The 19,664-nt window shown below is 33.1% G+C and overlaps 3 protein-coding genes across 3 annotated transcripts; 1 reads left to right on the top strand and 2 right to left on the bottom strand.

The window, feature by feature from the left end:
• Positions 1-1,062: 1,062 nt before the first annotated feature.
• LOC104725616 (putative pectinesterase 56) lies at positions 1,063-11,202 on the bottom strand. Its single transcript, XM_019232072.2, has 4 exons — positions 10,507-11,202; positions 9,683-9,757; positions 8,702-8,966; positions 1,063-1,953 (listed from the first exon to the last, which is right to left on the bottom strand). The coding sequence occupies exons 1-4, from the start codon at positions 10,825-10,827 to the stop codon at positions 1,286-1,288; spliced, it is 1,329 nt and encodes a 442-aa protein (XP_019087617.2). The 5' UTR covers positions 10,828-11,202; the 3' UTR covers positions 1,063-1,285.
• Positions 11,203-14,667: 3,465 nt separating this feature from the next.
• Positions 14,668-15,561, bottom strand: LOC104725615 (uncharacterized). The gene has a single exon (XM_010444290.3). It carries the CDS (start codon positions 15,439-15,441, stop codon positions 14,797-14,799), a length of 645 nt encoding a protein of 214 aa, XP_010442592.1. The 5' UTR covers positions 15,442-15,561; the 3' UTR covers positions 14,668-14,796.
• A 1,273-nt stretch (positions 15,562-16,834) lies between these two features.
• LOC104725612 (superoxide dismutase [Fe] 2, chloroplastic-like) lies at positions 16,835-19,389 on the top strand. The gene is made up of 9 exons (XM_010444287.3): positions 16,835-17,085; positions 17,185-17,225; positions 17,460-17,537; positions 17,831-18,019; positions 18,421-18,592; positions 18,683-18,801; positions 18,894-18,920; positions 19,027-19,050; positions 19,124-19,389. The coding sequence occupies exons 1-9, from the start codon at positions 17,010-17,012 to the stop codon at positions 19,322-19,324; spliced, it is 927 nt and encodes a 308-aa protein (XP_010442589.1). The 5' UTR covers positions 16,835-17,009; the 3' UTR covers positions 19,325-19,389.
• Positions 19,390-19,664: the final 275 nt, after the last annotated feature.

Here is a 19,664-nt window from a genome sequence, read left to right as displayed (position 1 = left end):
GTAGATCCTTAGCTAATATTCACCCTTTGTCAATACTAGCTTGCGACTTCAGCCATCACCCAAAGGTCATTAAGGTCATCAATCTTATTTGCTGTGTCTTCTTGTTACCTTTAGCACCCAACTCTCACCACTCGCCATAATATGTGAGATATCAACTGTCTGTGTCTTTCCGGCTACAAACTTTGTGTGGATGCCTTAATCTCCATAGCCATGGCTCTTATGCGAGAGAGGCTCCACCTGTTATGTTGCGGTCTGTCACTTATCCTTGGCGCATCCCGCTAATAGCTTCTTTGGTGAGTTCTTTTTCTCCAAAGCATATGAAGCTCCCTGTTATGACCCTTGTATAACCTCAAGTAGCTCCCCTCACGCCAGTGAGACGCTTAGCCATGACTTCATCTTCAACGTCTCCTAGTCATCGTTTGACAGGGACCATTTCACCTTCCTTTGAGTTTCTCTTGGAAGAGTTATCGACATACCTTGATCTCTCATGTGCTATTTGTTTCCTAGCAAGTAACTCAAAGCTCTCTTGGATTAATGGTCGATGTAATCTATCTATCTTTGTTTGGCATTGGGGAATGCCCTTGTTTGCTTTTGTTGTGTACTTTGGATCTTTGTATTCATTCTTTGTACTTGAAATTAAGTGAATGAAATCAAGTATTTTGACCCAAAAAAAAAGTCTCTCACAATCACTATTATGTTTTTCAATAAAAAAAAAGAATTTGGTTTTGAATAACAGTGGATTTGTTATGATTTTTGCAAATTGTTGATTGAATAACAGTGGATTGTGAGTGATTTTGAATAATTTTTAACAAATCTCATATTCAATAACAGTGGATTTGAGATGGGATTTTAAAATCACTAGTTGAATAACAGAAAATTTTTTAAAAATCACAAATCTTCTAAAATCCTGTTTTGAATACACTCTGTAAGACATCAGAATATAAATAGTTCAAAAATCAGGTCATGGAAAGCTTCTTGAGCGCATAGGTGACACGACAAAGTACAAAACATTCCACAAAATTTCCACTTTAGGTATTAAATTCTATTTCTTAACACTAAATAAGACAAATATCAATATTATTATAAATCAGAGTAATCATATGATACTATGGGTACCACATATTTTTTTGTTCATAATAGATAACATTCTTTATATAGAGTAGTAATCATATGATACTATGGGCACTACATATTTTTTGTTCATAATAGATAACATTCTTTATATAAAGTAGGTTTTACGTTAATTAATACATTGTCGACAACATCACATAAGACAATGTAATTACTAAAGACCTAATTCATAAGGTACTCCGGTTGGTTTCAACCACACATCTCCATCAAGAAGCCTTCCTATGGTGAAATTAGCTGCTTCCTTGGGATCAGTTATCTTTCTAAATCCCTTCCATGTCACTCGCTTCTTTGCATCAGCTCCAGGGCCGTTGTTTTCATATTCTCCATAATAGAGAGTAGATAGGCGGCTAAGGTCATTGTCCCATGGGATCCAACCCACAGGATCGATAAAATCATCAATGAATGACTCCATAAAGACCACTCTTGATAATACACCCCACGGTCGTCCAAGAAATGAATTTACCATTCTTTTTACCGGAGCAAGATCTTTACTAGCCGTTATGTTACATTTCTGGCTATCACGAGATTGAGCAGTTATGACATTGCTCTGTCCTTGGATTGGTTTCCGAGGCTCAATCTGACAGTATTGGAATACCGCCGAAGCTTGACCGCAGATGAAGTCCACCGTGCCCGTGATGTAGCAATCACGGTAGAACTGTTTCTTTGAGTGGGCATACAATGTGTCTTGATTCGCTTCAATATGGCAACGGTAGATGATTACTTGATCCCCGCTAACTCGAAGTGCAACTGCTGGTCCCTTATCCGGTCCGGCGGTGTTCTGTATGCAGAGATCTTGGGCCATGAAGTCATCTCCATCGACGGCTGCGATTATATAAATCACGTTAGAGTTTTAAAAAATACAATAATAAGTAGATTATGTTCAATGCGTTCATGTGAATAATAGAATCCTTAAATCCATTTGGTTTCATTCGGTTTCTATACGATTCACTTATATATCTATTGTAGCTTAATAATATTAATCAATAATTCTCTAATATTATCATTTTTACAGAATCAAATAATGACGTTAACATCTCAACTATGGAAGAACATTGAAACGATAAAGATACTGTCATAAAATCTATTTGCAATTCATAATAAGTAGACACGATAAACTGACTCATGATAAATTAATCCATTTTTTAAAATTCGGTTTCTATACAATACACTTCAATTATCTATTATAGCTTAATAACATTAATCCATAATTCCTTAACATCATTTTTAAATTCTTAACTATTGAAGAGCATTTAAACGATAAAGATACTTTCATAAATCTGTTTACTTTAATATTTCATTTTGTTTACCATTATCAAACTTCAAACATAACTGTAGGAATTAGTTTGAATCCCAAGTTTTGTTTCTCTCAAGTCTCGTGAAACCAAGAAAAGGAGAAGTCAAAGACTGGTTTTGGAAGAGAATGTTTCAAGGAGAAGAGGAAAAACAGAAGACACGAGTTGAGTGAGAGGCTTCCAAAGATAAGGTTCAAGATAAGATTAGAAGTCTCTCGACTCTTGGATGTTCACTTTGCAATAGACACAATCTTAGGTTCATACACTGTGGGGCTGGTCCGATCTGAAGGAGGCAAAGCAAAGCAGGCCTGTGTTTCTCTCCGCCTACCTTAGTATCAGTGCCAAGCTTGAAGACCAAGCAAAACGGGAAGTTTTAACCAGAGTTTAGTTCTCTTTACCCTAGTTAAGAGAGTAGTCTTGGTTTGTCTATAAAAGCATATTGTAGATGAAGTGTATGAACTAGTGTGAGTGAAAGAACCAGAAAGAAGTGTAAACAGTGATTAAGAGCTCGGTTTGAGCTAAGTTTCTTAGTGGATTTTCCGGAGATCTTCTCCGGCGAGACGTAGGATTCCTCCCAAGGATCCGAACTCGTTAAATCTTGTGTGCACTTTCTTTTAAGCTTTTATCTTTCTAGTTTGCAAACTTCACACGAGTGTTTTAGAAACAGAGAGAGAGTACTTTAAATCACTAAAAGCTAGCTACTTTTACATTTTCAAGGTACAAATCTCTACAGATTGGTATCAGAGCTCCAGGTTTGGAGAAGTTTTCATCTCAGATCCGAAGCCATGTCTTCATCAAGGGTTGAGATGGAGAAGTTCAACGGGAAAGGCGACTTCATGCTCTGGAAAGAAAAGCTTTTAGCACATCTGGAGATGTTGGGTCTGCTGAAAGGGTGGAACGAAGAACAAGCTCCTGAGACTAAAGAGTCATCTGCAGAAACGAGTGAAGGGGTGACTGCAGAGACTGCTCCAAAACAAGCTGCAACACAGGCTGAAACTGCTGCAGAAAAGTCTCAAAAGGAGAAAAAAGGGAAGGCAAGATCTACTATCATTCTAAGTGTAGGAGACAATTTCCTCACGAAGATTATCAAGGAAAGATCCGTTGCAGGTATGATTAAGGTTCTAGACCATCTGTACATGGCTAAATCATTACCAAATAGGATATATCTTAAGGAGAGGCTTTACGGCTATAAGATGAGTGATAGTATGACAGTAGAGGAGAACATGAATGATTTCTTGAGGTTGATAGCTGATCTAGAACATGTTAAGGTGATAGTTTCGGATGAAGATCAGGCTATTATTCTGCTTATAGCTTTGCCAAAGCAGTTCGACCAGCTTAAAGATACATTGAAGTATGGAAACACTTCTTTGTCTCTAGATGAGATTACTGGTGCTATCAGATCTAAAGAGCTTGAACTAGGAGTAAGTGGAAAGTTACCGAAGCAAAGTTCAGATGCTTTGTTTGTTCAAGAAAGGGGTAGATCTGAAAATAGAGACAAGGGAAGTGACAAAGGGAAACAGAACAAGAGGTCTAAGTCTAAGGGGAAGAAAACTTATTGGATTTGTGGTAAATATGGACACTACAAGAAGCAGTGCTATGTATGGAAGGAAAGAAACAAGCAGCAGAAAGATGGTTCCATGGAGAGGGGTGAATCATTAGCCGTGATAGGTCAAATCACTGATGCTGCAGCTCTCATGGTATCAGAAGCGCTTATATCACTTGGCGAAGATTTTAAAGAGCAGTGGATCATGGATACAGGTTGTTCCTTCCACATGAACCCTAGGAGAGACTGGTTCATTGAGCTAAATGAATCAGGTTCTGGAAGAGTGAGAATGGCAAATGATACATACTCAGAAGTGAAAAGAGTTGGGAGCATAAGGATAAAGAATGAAGACAAATCAACAGTCCTTCTGAAGAATGTGAGGTATGTACCAGAAATGTCAAAGAACCTTATCTCACTCGACACATTAGAAGATCAAGGATGCTGGTTTCAGTTGAGAGATGGAATAATGAAGGTCAACAAAGGTTGCACGACCTTAATCAAAGGTCAGAAGACTGGCACACTCTATGTGTTAAAAGGACCAGTTTTAACTGGAGAAGTAAGTATCTCAGAGGGTTTAAAAGATGAGACACGATTATGGCACAGAAGATTGGGTCATATGAGTCAGAAAAGTATGAAGGCATTGCTTAAGAAGGCTATTTAGACAGCTCAAAGGTAACAGATTTGGAGTTCTGTGAGGATTGTGTTTATGGAAAAGCACATCGAGTCAGTTTCGGTATTGGGAAGCATGTTACCAAGGAGAAGCTAGAATACATACATTTAGACTTATGGGGATCACCAAATGTTCCCTTGACAATAGGAAAGTGTCAATACTTCATCTCTTTCATAGACGACTACTCAAGGAAGACATCTCTTCATCTCTTTCATGAAGGCATTGCTTAAGAAGGTTATTTAGACAGCTCAAAGGTAACAGATTTGGAGTTCTGTGAGGATTGTGTTTATGGAAAAGCACATCGAGTCAGTTTCGGTATTGGGAAGCATGTTACCAAGGAGAAGCTAGAATACATACATTTAGACTTATGGGGATCACCAAATGTTCCCTTGACGATAGGCAAGTGCCAATACTTCATCTCTTTCATAGACGACTACTCAAGGAAGACATGGATATATTTTTTGAAGAAGAAAGATGAAGCCTATGGTAGTTTTCTGGAATGGAAGAAGATGGTTGAGAATCAGTTAAACAGGAAGGTCAAGATACTCAGAACATATAATGGCTTAGAATTCTGCAACAAAGAGTTTGATGATTTCTGCAAGCAAGAAGGTATTGTAAGACATAGAACATGTGCTTACACTCCACAACAGAATGGAGTTGCAGAAAGAATGAACAGGACCATTCTTGAAAAGGTTAGAAGTGTTCTAAGTGAATCAGGGCTTCCAAAAGTCTTTTGGGTTGAAGCTGCATCAACAGCAGTTTATCAGATAAATAGATCGCCATCATCTACGATTGAGTTTGAAGTACTAGAGGAGGTTTGGACAGGTACTAGACCAAGATATGAGGAGTTAAGAGTTTTTGGTTCAGTAGCTTACATCCACAGTGATCAAAGGAAGCTTAATCCGAGAGCAAAGAAAGGGGTGTTTGTTGGGTAGCCTCCTGGGGTAAAACGATACAAATTCTGGTTAGTTGAGGAGAAGAAATGTGCTGTCACCAGAGATGCAACATTTCAAGAAGAAAATATGTATAAACATCTGAATCAACCCTCACAATCAGAAGCTGAACCACAAAACATTCAGGCACCAATTATCTATGAAATCAATCATGGTGATTTCAATTATTTAGGTGGAGCTCAGGAAGGCACAGAGTCTGATCAAGCTGAGAGACTGCTCAGTGACGACAAAGAACAAGAAAGTGACACTGAGAATGAAGAATCTCAAGTCAACAATCAACTGGAGAACTATTAGTTGGCCAGAGATAGAGAGAGGAGACCCACCAGACTACCACTAAAATTCAGAGATTCAAATTTGGTGGAAATCAGTCAAGATGAAGAAAAATTGGTCGGTTTTGCATTAATGATAACTGGAGATGGTGGATATCCTGAGCCGTGTTGTTACGATGAAGCAATACTGGATAAAGATGCAAAGTCTTGGAAAGAGGCAATGGATGAAGATATGCACTCATTGCTCAAGAATCAGAAATGGACACTAACCGAGAAACCAAAGAAAAATAAGGTGATAGGCTGCAAGTGGGTATACAAAAGGAAGTCAAGTGTACCTGGAATTGATCAACCAAGATTCAAGGCCAGATTTGTTGCTAAAGGTTATCTACAAAAGGAAGGGATAGATTACCAAGAAATTTTCTCTCCGGTTGTGAAACATGTCTCCATACGACTGACTTTGTCATATGTGGTTCAACAAGATCTTGAATTGGAGCAGATGGATGTCAAAACGGCGTTCTTACATGGAAATCTGGATGAACACATATTGATGGAGCAGCCAGAAGGATACAAAATCGAGTCACAAACTAAAGAGGTATGTCTTCTCAAGAAATCTCTATATGGGCTAAAACAAGCACCAAGGCAATGGAATCAGAGATTTGATACTTTCATGAGGAACTCAAGGTATCTTAGAAGCAGTTTTGACCACTGTATCTACTATCAGAAGCTTGAGGACAACACCTACATATACTTGCTTCTATATGTCGATGACATGCTCATTGCTGCCAAGAACAAGGAGAAAATTCAAGAACTTAAGGGTTTACTGATTGCAGAATTTGAAATGAAAGATTTAGGAGAAGCAAGGAAGATTCTGGGTACGGAGATCAAGAGAGACAGAACAAATGGGACACTTGAAGTGTCACAGAAACAATATTTGCAGAAGGTCCTTCAAGAATTCAGAATGGATCAGTCAAAAGCGGTTTCAACTCCATTAGGGGTCCAGTTTAAACTTAAAGTTGCATTAGATGAAGAAATAGCTTCTCAAGAGGATTACATGAAGTCAATTCTCCTACTCAAATGCCGTTGGTAGTATCATGTACTCGATGATTGGAACAAGACCTGATCTTGCTTACCCTTTATGTGTCGTGAGCAGATATATGAGTAAACCAGTGAAGGAACACTGGCAAGCTGTGAAGTGGGTTTTAAGATACATCAAAGAAACTCAAGACCTCAGTTTAATCTACACGAAGCATGACAGTTCAGAGATTAAAGGGTTTTGTGACTCTGACTTTGCAGCTGACCTAGATAAGAGAAGGTCAGTAACTGGATATGTTTTCACTGCAGGTGGAAATGTTATCAGCTGGAAATCAGGCCTACAGAAGGTAGTAGCTTTGTTTACTACTAAGGCAGAGTATATGGCATTGATTGAAGCCATAAAGGAAGGAATTTGGCTGAAAGGTCTTGCAAGTGAGTTAGGATTCGAGCAAGATCATGTTGAAGTCATGTGTGATTCACATAGTGTTATCTCACTATCAAAGAACTCTGTTCATCACGAGAGAACTAAGCACATTGATGTGCGTCTGCATTTTATCAGAGACAAAATTGCAGAAGGAGAAGTAAAGGTTGTGAAGGTGTCTACATCATGGAATCCTGCAGATATCTTTACAAAGACTGTTCCTGTGAGCAAACTTCAAAATGCTTTGGAGTTGCTCAGAATTTCAAGTCACTAAAGAAGAAGTGAAGAATCCGGAGAAGAGGAAAGTCCAAGTATACTAAGAAGAAGAATCAAGTTGGAGTGGTATTCAAACCAAAGTGGAGTTTTGTAGGGATTAGTTTGAATCCCATGTTCTGTTTCTCTCAAGTCTCGTGAAACCAAGAAAAGGAGAAGTCAAAGACTGGTTTTGGAAGAGAATGTTTCAAGGAGAAGAGGAAAAACAGAAGACACAAGTTGAGTGAGAGGCTTCCAAAGATAAGGTTCAAGATAAGATTAGAAGTCTCTCGACTCTTGGATGTTCACTCTGCAACAGACACAATCTCAGGTTCGTACACTGTGGGGCTGGTCCGATCTGAAGGAGGCAAAGCAAAGCAGGCCTGCGTTTCTCTCCGCCTACCTTAGTATCAGTGCCAAGCTTGAAGACCAAGCAAAACGGGAAGTTCTAACCAGAGTTAAGTTCTCTTTACCCTAGTTAAGAGAGTAGTCTTGGTTTGTCTATAAAAGCATATTGTAGATGAAGTGTATGAACTAGTGTGAGTGAAAGAACCAGAGAGAAGTGTAAACAATGATTAAGAGCTCGGTTTGAGCTAAGTTTCTTAGTGGATTTTCCGAAGATCTTCTCCGACGAGACGTAGGATTCCTCCCAAGGATCCGAACTCGTTAAATCTTGTGTGCACTTTCTTTTAAACTTTTATCTTTCAAGTTTGCAAACTTCACACGAGTGTTTTAGAAACAGAGAGAGTACTTTAAATCACTAAAAGCTAGCTACTTTTACATTTTCAAGATACAAATCTCTACAATAACATATAGTCCTATATATATCTTCCTACTGAGAGAAACAAACACATTCAATAAAATTTTATCCATCTTATAATTATGCTTTAACAAGAAAATATACTAAACTCAATGAATATAGTCAAACGCTAAAAAATTTATTCAAATCTTTTTGCAATCCAATCATAGTACAAATTTAACCATCTTTTTTTTCTAGATTTATGTTTAGTTTAAAATGCATATGATACTATATCCAAGATTTGATCTTATTATTCAAGTTAAGAATTGATTAATCTAGTAAAATTAATAAATATAGAAAAAGCAATAATATATTAGAGATAAAGAGATATTATATTACCTAATGTTGCGGAATGAAAAAATTTTGTTCCGTCTTTGACACTCAAATTCCCGGTTAGAATGGTTGCGTCTCTTCCGTCTCCAATGATGGTTAAATTGGTTTTCGGTTTACCAATTTTAACGATCTCGTCGTAAATTCCCTTTTTCACGTATATGACGAATCTTGTTTTGCTGAAAACCGGTGCCGCCGCCACCGCTTCGTTTATGGTTCTGTAGTTACCGGTACCATCTTTAGATACCACAAGATTTGCTTTACTCTTGAGTGCCTACACATTAACGAACAACGTCGAAATTTTAAATAGTCTAGCAATTGACTAACAAGAAAATACGTGTCAAAAATGATCCCTACGTTGTTGCTAGTTTTAAGACTTGTGGAGGTTTTGGGTTATAGATATTGTAAATATCTCCGCCTTTTGTCCAATTATGATAGGCTTGCTCTTTTAAAAATTATGAAAGGTTTGTTCTTTTGAAAATTAGCGCAATTTTTTTTAACAATATGTAAGTTTAATTGAAAAACCGTAGAAAACAAAATCTGAATAGAAACCAATTTTTTTTCTTTTTTTGGTCTTCTATGATTAATTATGATACTAAAAAAGACTCAGAAACATGAAAAAGCGGAACATGAACTAAGAAAACAGAGCACAACACTTGTAAATAAAGACAAGAAGATTAAGCTTCAGCGATAGATTAATTTGATTAACACATCTCTTATTCAATCCGTGTATCTAACCAAGTACAAACGTTACATACTCGGATTGATACCATTTTTTTAAAAGACCAATTTTAAAAAATACCCATTTTTATAACAAAAGGTTATCTTGGTTGATATCATATTTTTGCCATGAAAGTATACATTTTTATAGTGGGCGTAGCAAATATAAAAGCATGTTTCAATTTTAAGGGATGTCGATAAATTTTGGTATACAAAAGAATACTTAATGTTTTAATTGTGAGATTAATATAACAAGTGCTTTTTCACTACCTTGGAATCAAGATCAGAGGACGTCGAAGGAACCACCATCTCTATCAAATCAGAGGACGTTGAGGGAACCACCATCTTTAATAAGACCAAAGAAAGTTGAAAATGCAAATGTTAGAGTAGAGAAACAAAAAAGGCTATTAGAGCAAAGATAAAAACTGAAAGCTTGGGGTAAGGAACTCAAAAACAGAGCACAGCACTTGTAAATAAAAGACAAGGAGATTAAGCTTCAGCGATAAATTAAATTGATCCACGTATCTCTTGTTCAGTCCGAGTATATATAACCATGTACAAACGTTTATAAAATATTCTAAAATAAATCTATTGTGGCCTTTTGTTAATCATGATGGGGCTGCTATAATCTGTACTACATAAATTTGGTAACAACATTTATCAGAATCGTTTTTAAAACCCAATGAAGAAAAAAAAAACTGAAAACAAACCAATGTTTTAAGAACGAAGATTCAAAATTAAATATTTTGGGTATCCTCCAATGGGTTTGTTGGTTCATGCTGCGTTCTTTCCTAGATAACATATATTGAATATTTCTATTGTGAGCTCTTTTTAAATGCAATGTAAAAAAGTGTATTATCCACCTGAATAAAAGTAATAGTCATGGTTAACACTACTAAATGCTTGCAAACAGAGAGAGTTAAACCCTAAGTTTAGTGGCTCCTAAACCCAAATACTACATATAACCTACATGTATTCATCATGTCCACCGTATAACCGACGTTATCGTAGAATCTAAGATAGTCTTTGTTCGCCAAAGATGTGAGAGCGGTATCAAAACAACCAATAGCAAGGTCTAAAGTTTCTGAGCATACCTTATATGAACCCTTAGAACTGGGATCGGTTGTGCTGTTTTTGAGTGATTGGAACTGCTTCATCATATATGAGAATTTTCGAGAATCATAATTAATCAAATATTTGGCGAGGTCAAAGTAATCCAGTGTTGCAATTCCAGGGATTGAATCCAGGACTTCAAAGCAAACTGATTCATTGATATCTCTATCCTTTTGTGTGCAGATGTCGATGATTTGACTTTTTGTAACTTCCGTATTATATCTTGCATATGATGAGACAACAAAAAGAAGTAAAAACACTATAGGAACCAAGAAAAAGTTGTTTTTAACATATGTAACCATTTTTAGTTTTCCAAATCTTAGAGAACTTTTGTGATATCTGTTTTTGGAGATGTGATTTCTAAATCTATATAGAATTGTAAATAATGGAAATCAAAACATATTGATTTTGAAATAACATGTTTTATCCTTAAAATTGAATTCTTCTATTTAACACTTTCAAATCCATGCAAATCCATTTAAAAGATAATGTGGATTTTGAAATCTAAAAAAAAAATCATTAAATGAATAACATGGTATTTTAACAAGTATTTGTAAATCATATAACCAATAACACACAATTTGATAAGTATTTTAAAATCAATGATTGAATAACATATGATTTTTGTTTGGACTTCCAAATCCATTAAAATCATAGAACCAATAACCCCACCTAACTTTTGGGGCAAATTGTGAGATTATTTATAGGGTGAAAGCATATCTTTCAATTTAAATGCTAACGGATTTTGTTTACTTTTTGCTGTAAATGCTAACATATTATGTACCATAAAAAGGGAGATTTGTATAAATACACCAAATCTTATAAAAAAATTGAAACTACACTTAATATTATAGTTATTTGAAAACTACATATTTTGAAATGAAAATGGACAGAAATACCCTTGTTATTAAACAATTTTAACAATTAAATAAAAATAAGAAAAACTTAATTTATATTTAAAAATAATTAAACTTTAAAAATAAATTACTTTTAAAAATGGTTAAATTCGAAATAAATTATTTAATAAATAAAATTTTATAACAAAAACGTATTTATTATATTTTAAATTATGATTACATGAATCAATTTTTGATCTTATAATTTTGAATAAAAAAAGATGAATTTAAATATTTTTGTTGATATTATTTAGATTTAAATTTCTTTTGAAATAAATAATTTAAGATTATACAATTTATAATATATATAGATATATATATCAACATTTTAGATTTATTTTAATCAATGTTGATTTATTTACAATGTGACTTTTTGAACAATCGTTTTGTTTTTTTACTTCTATTGACTTAATTATCTTTGTCATCGACTTATATTTAAACAGTTGACTTATGTTATGGCTAGTAGATTTTTAACATAGTCGATTTCTTTAATTGTTGACATTTTTTTTTTGTTCATCGATTTATATTTGTTTTTTGTTGATTTGTTTATTTATTGTTGACTTATTATATTCTACGTTGATTTATTAATAAGGTCTATATTTTGAATGGTTGACTTAAGTTTAATTTTTGTCGACTTATTTATTTTTTCATCGATTTATTTTAAATATGTCAATTTTTTTTTGTTTGATTGTTTTTTTACATAGTCGACTTTTGATGATGTTGACTTGTTTGTTTTGTTTGTTAACTTATATTTTTTTCCCGTCGATTTGTTTGGTTTTAATAGACTTATTTCATTTTAAGTTGACTTATTAATACGATTGATTTTGAACTGTAGACTTATATTTTATTCATGTTGATTTATGTTTTTTCTTTGTTGACTTATATTAACAAAGTCGATTTATTTTTTTATTAATTGATTTGTTACATAGTCGATTTTTTGAACCGTTGATTTATTTTCTTAAAGCTCATAATTTTTAATAATTTTATTAAACTTGATAATTATCCAAATAAATTGAAATATATAATTATTTTTAAAAACTTTTTTACTTATAATTATTAGTGATTTATATATTTATTTAAAATTATTATTATCTAAAAGTATTTACTAAACATAAATCATAAAAGAATAATTCTAATTAATTTTATTTTAGTTGTTATATAATAAATTTTTAAAATTAAATTACTAAATAATACCAGATTTTTAATCTCAATTGAGTGATCCACGATCATTTTTATTTCATTTATCTGATTTTTAATTTTCGTTATTGATTAATATTATCCATAATAAACTACTTCATCATTATCTAAAATTTTTCAATATCTAATTTATAAACAGTGGTTTTTAAAAATAATTTTCTAACATAAATTAATTTAATTATTTTGTGTTTATTTTTTAACGTTTAATTAATTATTAATTAAGGGAAGATTTTCTTTATTTTATCTGAATTAAATATTTTTAGTTATTGATTAATATTATATATAATAAATCAATTCATCATTTTCAAAAACAATTTAGCAAAATTCCAAATATTTACTTTACACAATGTTTTTAAAATGAATTTTTTTTATGAATTAACTTAATTAAATTGTATTTATTTTTAATAATTTGTAATTGAGGAAAAAAATAGTCATTTAGTGCAATACATAAGGTACATTTCAAAGAGTTAAAAAAATTAGTATAGGTTCCAAATTTCCTATTAAGTTTAAGGTATGTATTCAAATATTTTCTTTATGGACAGAAAAAACAGATAGAAATGATAGTTTTCTAATTAGTCTTGTTTATATATGGAAAAGATAAATAAAATTCCTAACCAACTTTTGTTTATGGATAGAAAAAACAAATAATAAGATAGTTTTCTAATCAGTCTCTTTTATGAATAGAAAGATAAATTGAAAAATTAATTAATATAATTAATTTGATTACCAGAAAATCTCTCGCGTTTGTTGTTAATCACGTTTAGACCTACCAATTCGGAAAGGTTAGGCCGTATAAAAAAAAATCTGAAAACTCAAACGGAAACTAACTCAAGGGTTATTGGTTCTATGATTTTAATAGATTTAGAAATCAATGATTTATCATTCAATCATTAATTTTAAAATACTTATCAAAATTATGTGTTATTGGTTCTATGATTTATAAATACTTGTTAAAATTTTTAAAATCTCATGTTATTCATTAAATAATTTGTTTTTGGATTTTAAAATCCACATTATGTTTTAAATAGATTTGAATGGATTTAAAAAGTGAAAAATAGAAGAATTCAAATCCAATGATAAAACATGTTATTTCAAAATCCATGTGTTTTGATTTTCATAATTTTACAATTCTATATGAAGTTAAAAATCATTCATCCAATAACAACTGTGACCCAAATCCAAAATTTTAGATTTACCATTATTAAGTTTTAAACTCCTTAATCCAAAAAACCCCAAAACCCAACCTGAATCCGAAAATATTCAAAATAATACCAATAGTTTTATATCCGAATATCTATTTTTTTTACTCAAAAATTAGCGTATTTACCTAAATAATCCAGATATTCGGGTACAATTTTTGAATATTTGTGTATCTGAAAAATCATGTTTTTCACGGTTTTGAAATTCTATACCTTAATCCGAAAAGACTTGAACCAAATTTTTAAACTTAGCCTATTAAGTTCTAAAGCCTATACTTAAAAGATCCAAACCTGAACTACTCAAACTCGATCGGCGCAACTGAATGCCGAACCATAGGTCAGACAGTGTACCCCAATATTGTGATGCATGTTCCCTTTCAGTTTTCTTTCTATAATTGTCCCAATTTCTTCAAAATCTTTTTTACACTCTGATTTTACATCTGTTTCTCCTTCACATCCTCCTTTGTCCGCCGATGATGCCCAAACGCTCCTCCATAAGGTCTGTTTACTAGTCTTTACAATTTCGTTGGTTAATCAATTATGTTGTTAAAATTTGTTTTATGCATAGGACTAACCACTAGTACATAGCTTAGTTATCTACATAAGTATTGGCTAGTCCCGTCATTCTTATGGTTGTGGAATCTTTTATCACTACAAATTTACAAGTATGCATATTTCAAACGAATATATCTAATTCAAGAAATTATTTTTACAATAGATCATTGTTTCTAACTGTCATGTGTTACTGTTCTCATTGCCAATGGGACCCATGAAGTTTCCATCATATAGTTTACTGTTGTCATTGCCAATGGGACATATGAAATGCTTAAAGAATTTATATTTGACCAAAATATAAAAAGGATGACATTTTTATTATTATAAAATCATTGCGTCGTCTTCTTAATTTTCTAAAACATTTTGGGACTAACACAAATTTTGAAAATAATAATGTTTCACATAACAAACTACTTGTTGCATCCTAGGGTGCGGTGGTTGGAGGACCAGCACTTTTGACGCATTGTTGTTTTAGCATAGGTGGGAAAAACAGGTTTATGGGAAGATTCGGTGTGCAGTTAGCTTCAACATCCAGAAAATCTTTACAACAAACTGGACCTATGCTGCTAAATTTGTCGGTCATCACGGCTTGTCTCATCTCCGCAAAGCATCCTGGCATATTCATAACTGTTGACCAACATTTGGTCACGACTATGTCTTGCATCCTTGGCATTGCTTGGGACGGTTGCAGAATTCCTGGTATACTAGGACTTGGTGGAAATGGATTTGGAAACGGAAAAGGGAACTTTGGAATTCCTGGCATACCGGGACTCGGTTGAAATGGATTTGGAAATGGAAAGGGAAATTTTGGAATTACTGGCATACCGGGACTCGGTTGAAATGGATTTGGAAACAGAAAGGGGAACTTTGGAATTCCTGGCATACCGGGACTCGGCTGAAATGGATTTGGAAACGGAAATGGGAACCCCGGAATTCCAGGCACACCAGGACTCGGTTGAAATAGATTTGGAAACGGAAAAGGGAACGGAAAATGCGGTAATTGAGCATTAACTGAGACTGCGGTGCATAATATAACCACTAGAAGAGAAAACACAGTTTTGATCGACATGATGGATTGAAACCAGAAAAATAGAAGAGTTGAAAAATCCAATATATTAGTTTGTAGTTTGGTTTTCGTTTTGATGAAGTTATGTAATTGACCGATAATGTGGTCAAATTTATATGAAAGTAATGGAGTATGAAATACTAGCTGGCATTGCCATACGTATACAAGTTAATTTTTGTAATCAATTTTATTGTTTTAAAATTTGGAAGAAAATAAAAAACTGCCAAAATGTTTGATCATGGATGTATATGAATCGCTTTGACTAACACAGAAAAAAAAAAAAAAAAAGATATTTTCTTAACCAGACTGTTTGTAGATAGAAAAAAATTTAATAAAATATATTTTCTTAAACCAAGCTAGCTATATATTTTTCTTTCAGTTTCTTGGGATTATTAAATTTACCTCTATTTTATTTCCTTCTAATTTTCAAGATAGAATATAAATTTGAGAGAAAATAATGAACTTATAAGAATTTTTGATTAATTTATGATAATGTTAGTATATTTTTATTTAAAGTTAGTTGGACAGTTAGTAAATTATTACATATAAAATTACAAGATATGGAACAAATATATCAAAGAAGTATTAGTTTTTTTTAATATGAGATTATATTAGTTTTCATTATTTTTTCTTCGAGAATAAATTTTTATTAATTTTTAATTATTTTAATACTAAATAAGATATAAATTTGATGTAATGCACATATATTTTGTATGAAATTATAAGTTTTTATCCATTAGAATTGAGGGCATATAATTAAAATAAAATATTATTATGATGTAATATACAATTGAATTTTTCTGCGAAATGGAATGTTTGAACTCTAAATCCGTTTTTTTTCTTATGAAAACACAAATAATATATAAAATTAATATTTAAAATGCTACTTATAATTCAGCATATTTTTCTTATATTTACAGAGACCTAATCTAGTTTACATATATGTTTTCAACGCATACCTGTTTGCTATGTATTTATGCTTTCAACATTTTATGCACATATATGCTTTCAACACATATAATTAAGGGGATTTTCAAAAATACCTCTTTTTCTATATTACTCTTTTTAAAAAATATCCATTCATGTTGTTCATTTTCAAAAATACCTCTTTTCAATGTATAAAAAAACTAATTTATAAGCTTTAAATTCCAAATACTAAACCCTAAATACCTCAAACTATGTTCTAAATATAAAATAAAAAAATCAAACCTTTAAAAAAATCTAAAAATTAGTTTAACTTATTGTAATTTTATAAAAGAAGGTAAAAATGAAAATATTCAAAAAAAATGTTATTTTTGAAAAAAGTAGATATTTCTAACAAATTCTCTATAATTAAAATAAAAACCATTTTTGTGTTTCCAAACTATATGCGTACCTGCTTATGATTTCATTCAACATAGATAGAGACTATTGAATAAATTAATTTTTAGTTTGTGTTCAGATAATTAAAAAAAAAAAATGATAATAACATTAAAAGAAAAAAAAATGATGTACATTGAGATAATAAGACTCACTTGGGTTTTGTTGTACTTTGTTACAATCAAATCAGAGTTTAACGCTTTTGAGGAAAGATGATGACAGTTGCAGTGACAGCCATTTCCTCATCATCTCTATCGTGCTCTCCTCTTCTTCTTCTTCATTCTCAAGGTCTCTCCTTTTTCCTATCTCTCTCTCTCTCTCTCTCTCTCTCTATGAACGAAACACTTAAGGTTTTCTTATGGGTTTTGTGTTGGTGAATTACAACAGGGCCAAACCGGCGACTACTGCAATGGAAAAGAAACGAAAAGGTTGGGTTTCGCAACTTCTCTTATAGATATATCTCCTTGAAAAGTTCGTCGAATTAGCTTTATTAATTCTACAAGGAACTCAAATAATTTTGTTATTAGTGAAATAACTTGACTAAGGAACTATGCATAGATAGTGTTTGATGAAATGCTTCAATGAAACTTGAACTTATTTTTGTGTTGGACTTGAATTCAATAACACACACTCTTTTGTTTTTTTGTTTGTGAATTGCACAGAGACGGTTAGCGACGAAGGTGGCTGGTTCCGGTGTTATCACAGCGGGATTTGAGTTAAAGCCGCCTCCATATCCTCTTGTATGTTTTCTTGAATTTTGTTGTTTTCATGAGTTGGAAACTAAGTTTCTTAGATTAGAAAAGACACAGCTTTTTAGGTGGTTGATACAACAATTATACTAGACTTTGTTCTTTCTGCTGCTAAACATTACTTTTTAGTTTGTATGACCGTATGCAAGAACAACAAATAGGACACTATTATGTGAGTCATGTACTTAATGATTATGAAAAATGATGAGCTTTCCTGCTATGGATTCATATGGGAGTTGTTGCTCACTCTTGTGTGTCGTTGTGTGTTTGATATATATGGGTAGGATGCTCTGGAACCGCATATGAGCCGAGAAACCTTGGATTATCACTGGGGCAAACATCACAGAACTTACGTTGAGAACTTGAACAAGCAAATTGTAGGCACAGATCTAGATACATTGTCCTTGGAAGAAGTTGTGCTTCTTTCATACAACAGAGGCAATATGCTTCCTGCCTTTAACAATGCTGCCCAGGTAGTATATGCAATATTGCTTTCCACCAGTTTTTTTCTTGTTAAGGAAAAGAACCTTTTTAAGCTTCTCATGTAAAGAGTTAGACTGGAACCTGCAAGTACACTGTCGTCCTATAAGTGGCAGTATCGGTGTTGAAAATGTACAGGTTATGTGGAAACATTCCGATAGATAGGTAGATACATTAAAACGTAACAAGAAATCACTTGGATACTACATTCGTTGACATGACAAACTTTAGTTTCTTGTGAACTGTGGATTGGATAAGAATTAACATCAGCCGACAATCTATATCTTGAATCAGATTAGGACCACTGGTCAAAGTGGCAAGTTTCTTAATGTGGAATGGTTTGTTTTTTTTTTCTGGATTGAATGTGAATTGAAGATATATGAGGTGCTTGCAGGCTTGGAACCACGAGTTCTTCTGGGAGTCTATCCAACCTGGAGGTGGAGGAAAGCCAACTGGAGAGCTTCTCAGATTAATAGAGAGAGATTTCGGGTCTTTTGAAGAGTTTTTGGAAAGGTTCAAGTCGGCTGCAGCATCTAATTTTGGTTCGGGTTGGACATGGCTTGCATGTGAGTGTCTTTTACTTTGTTCCCCTTCCGAATATGCAAACCCCCCAACTTACTTACCATACTAAAGCTTCTCGGGACTCATTGATGCAGATAAGGCAAATAGACTTGAAGTTGCAAATGCTGTAAATCCGCTCCCAACGGAAGAAGATAAGAAGTTTGTAATAGTGAAGACTCCCAACGCAGTAAATCCGCTCGTATGGGATTATTCTGTAAGTGTCTAAACTTCTAATATGAAGATCAAACTCTGTTGGCTATTATGGATGTTTATATCCTCACACGTTTGGTCTGTCCTTTTGTGCAGCCACTTCTCACCATTGATACATGGGAGGTATAAATATAAGCTACTCATCTCTCTATATATCTGATTTGACTTAGAAAGATTGGTTTCTTGATCGCTGACTTCTTTTTCTTTTTCCTTCTTTTGTGCCAAACAGCACGCTTACTATCTGGATTTTGAGGTACTATCAAATTGCCAAATGATTATTACTATATTTGAACGCAACGGTCTCATATTTGTTGTGTTCTACGCAGAACCGAAGAGCTGAATACATAAATACATTCATGGAAAAGCTCGTGTCATGGGAAACTGTAAACACAAGGCTAGAAGCTGCAATGGTTCGAGCAACCCAAAGAGAACAAGAAGGAACAGATACAGAAGAAGAAGCGAATCCAGATGATGAAGAGCCGGAGGTCTATTTAGATAGTGATATTGATGTATCTGAGGTTGATTAAAAACCCTGTGAAGCATATAACATTAGCATCTGAAATGTCAATTACAGAGAGCAAATTTTTTTGCATTCTTAAGCCTTACAAATTAACTTAAATTTTGACTATTGTGGGGAAAAAATAAACTACCTTAAACAAAAACAAAAAGCATTGTGATGAGTTACTACTACAAGCAGAGCTGTGCAACAGTTGTAGAAAAAGAAGCAGCCGCTTCGGGCATCCAAATTTGAAAAAAAATTAGGGCATATATTTATCAAGGTCACATACTCACATATATAGTTTATTCCTATAGGTTTATAATATTGCAATTTTATTTTAAACATGGTCTTAGTATGTTAATGAACTA

The sequence above is a fragment of the Camelina sativa genome, chromosome 11, assembly GCF_030686135.1.
Source record: "Camelina sativa cultivar CO46 ecotype springtype chromosome 11, ASM3068613v1".
Classification (NCBI taxonomy): domain Eukaryota; kingdom Viridiplantae; phylum Streptophyta; class Magnoliopsida; order Brassicales; family Brassicaceae; genus Camelina; species Camelina sativa.
Note: the sequence above shows the minus strand (reverse complement) of the source record. Positions and strands in the feature narration are given on the sequence as shown.

Excerpts from the sequence above, each read along its gene's own strand:
- LOC104725612 (XM_010444287.3), top strand. The coding sequence starts at position 17,010 with ATGATGACAGTTGCAGTGACAGCCATTTCCTCATCATCTCTATCGTGC. Across the intron at positions 17,226-17,459 it reads AATGGAAAAGAAACGAAAAG|AGACGGTTAGCGACGAAGGT; the intron begins GTTGGGTTTCGC and ends TGAATTGCACAG. Across the intron at positions 18,020-18,420 it reads CCTTTAACAATGCTGCCCAG|GCTTGGAACCACGAGTTCTT; the intron begins GTAGTATATGCA and ends AGGTGCTTGCAG.
- LOC104725616 (XM_019232072.2), bottom strand. The coding sequence starts at position 10,827 with ATGGTTACATATGTTAAAAACAACTTTTTCTTGGTTCCTATAGTGTTT. Across the intron at positions 9,758-10,506 it reads GTTCTAAGGGTTCATATAAG|ATGGTGGTTCCCTCAACGTC; the intron begins GTATGCTCAGAA and ends GTCTTATTAAAG. Across the intron at positions 1,954-8,701 it reads TTTTCATTCCGCAACATTAG|CCGTCGATGGAGATGACTTC; the intron begins GTAATATAATAT and ends ATATAATCGCAG.
- LOC104725615 (XM_010444290.3), bottom strand. The coding sequence starts at position 15,441 with ATGTCGATCAAAACTGTGTTTTCTCTTCTAGTGGTTATATTATGCACC.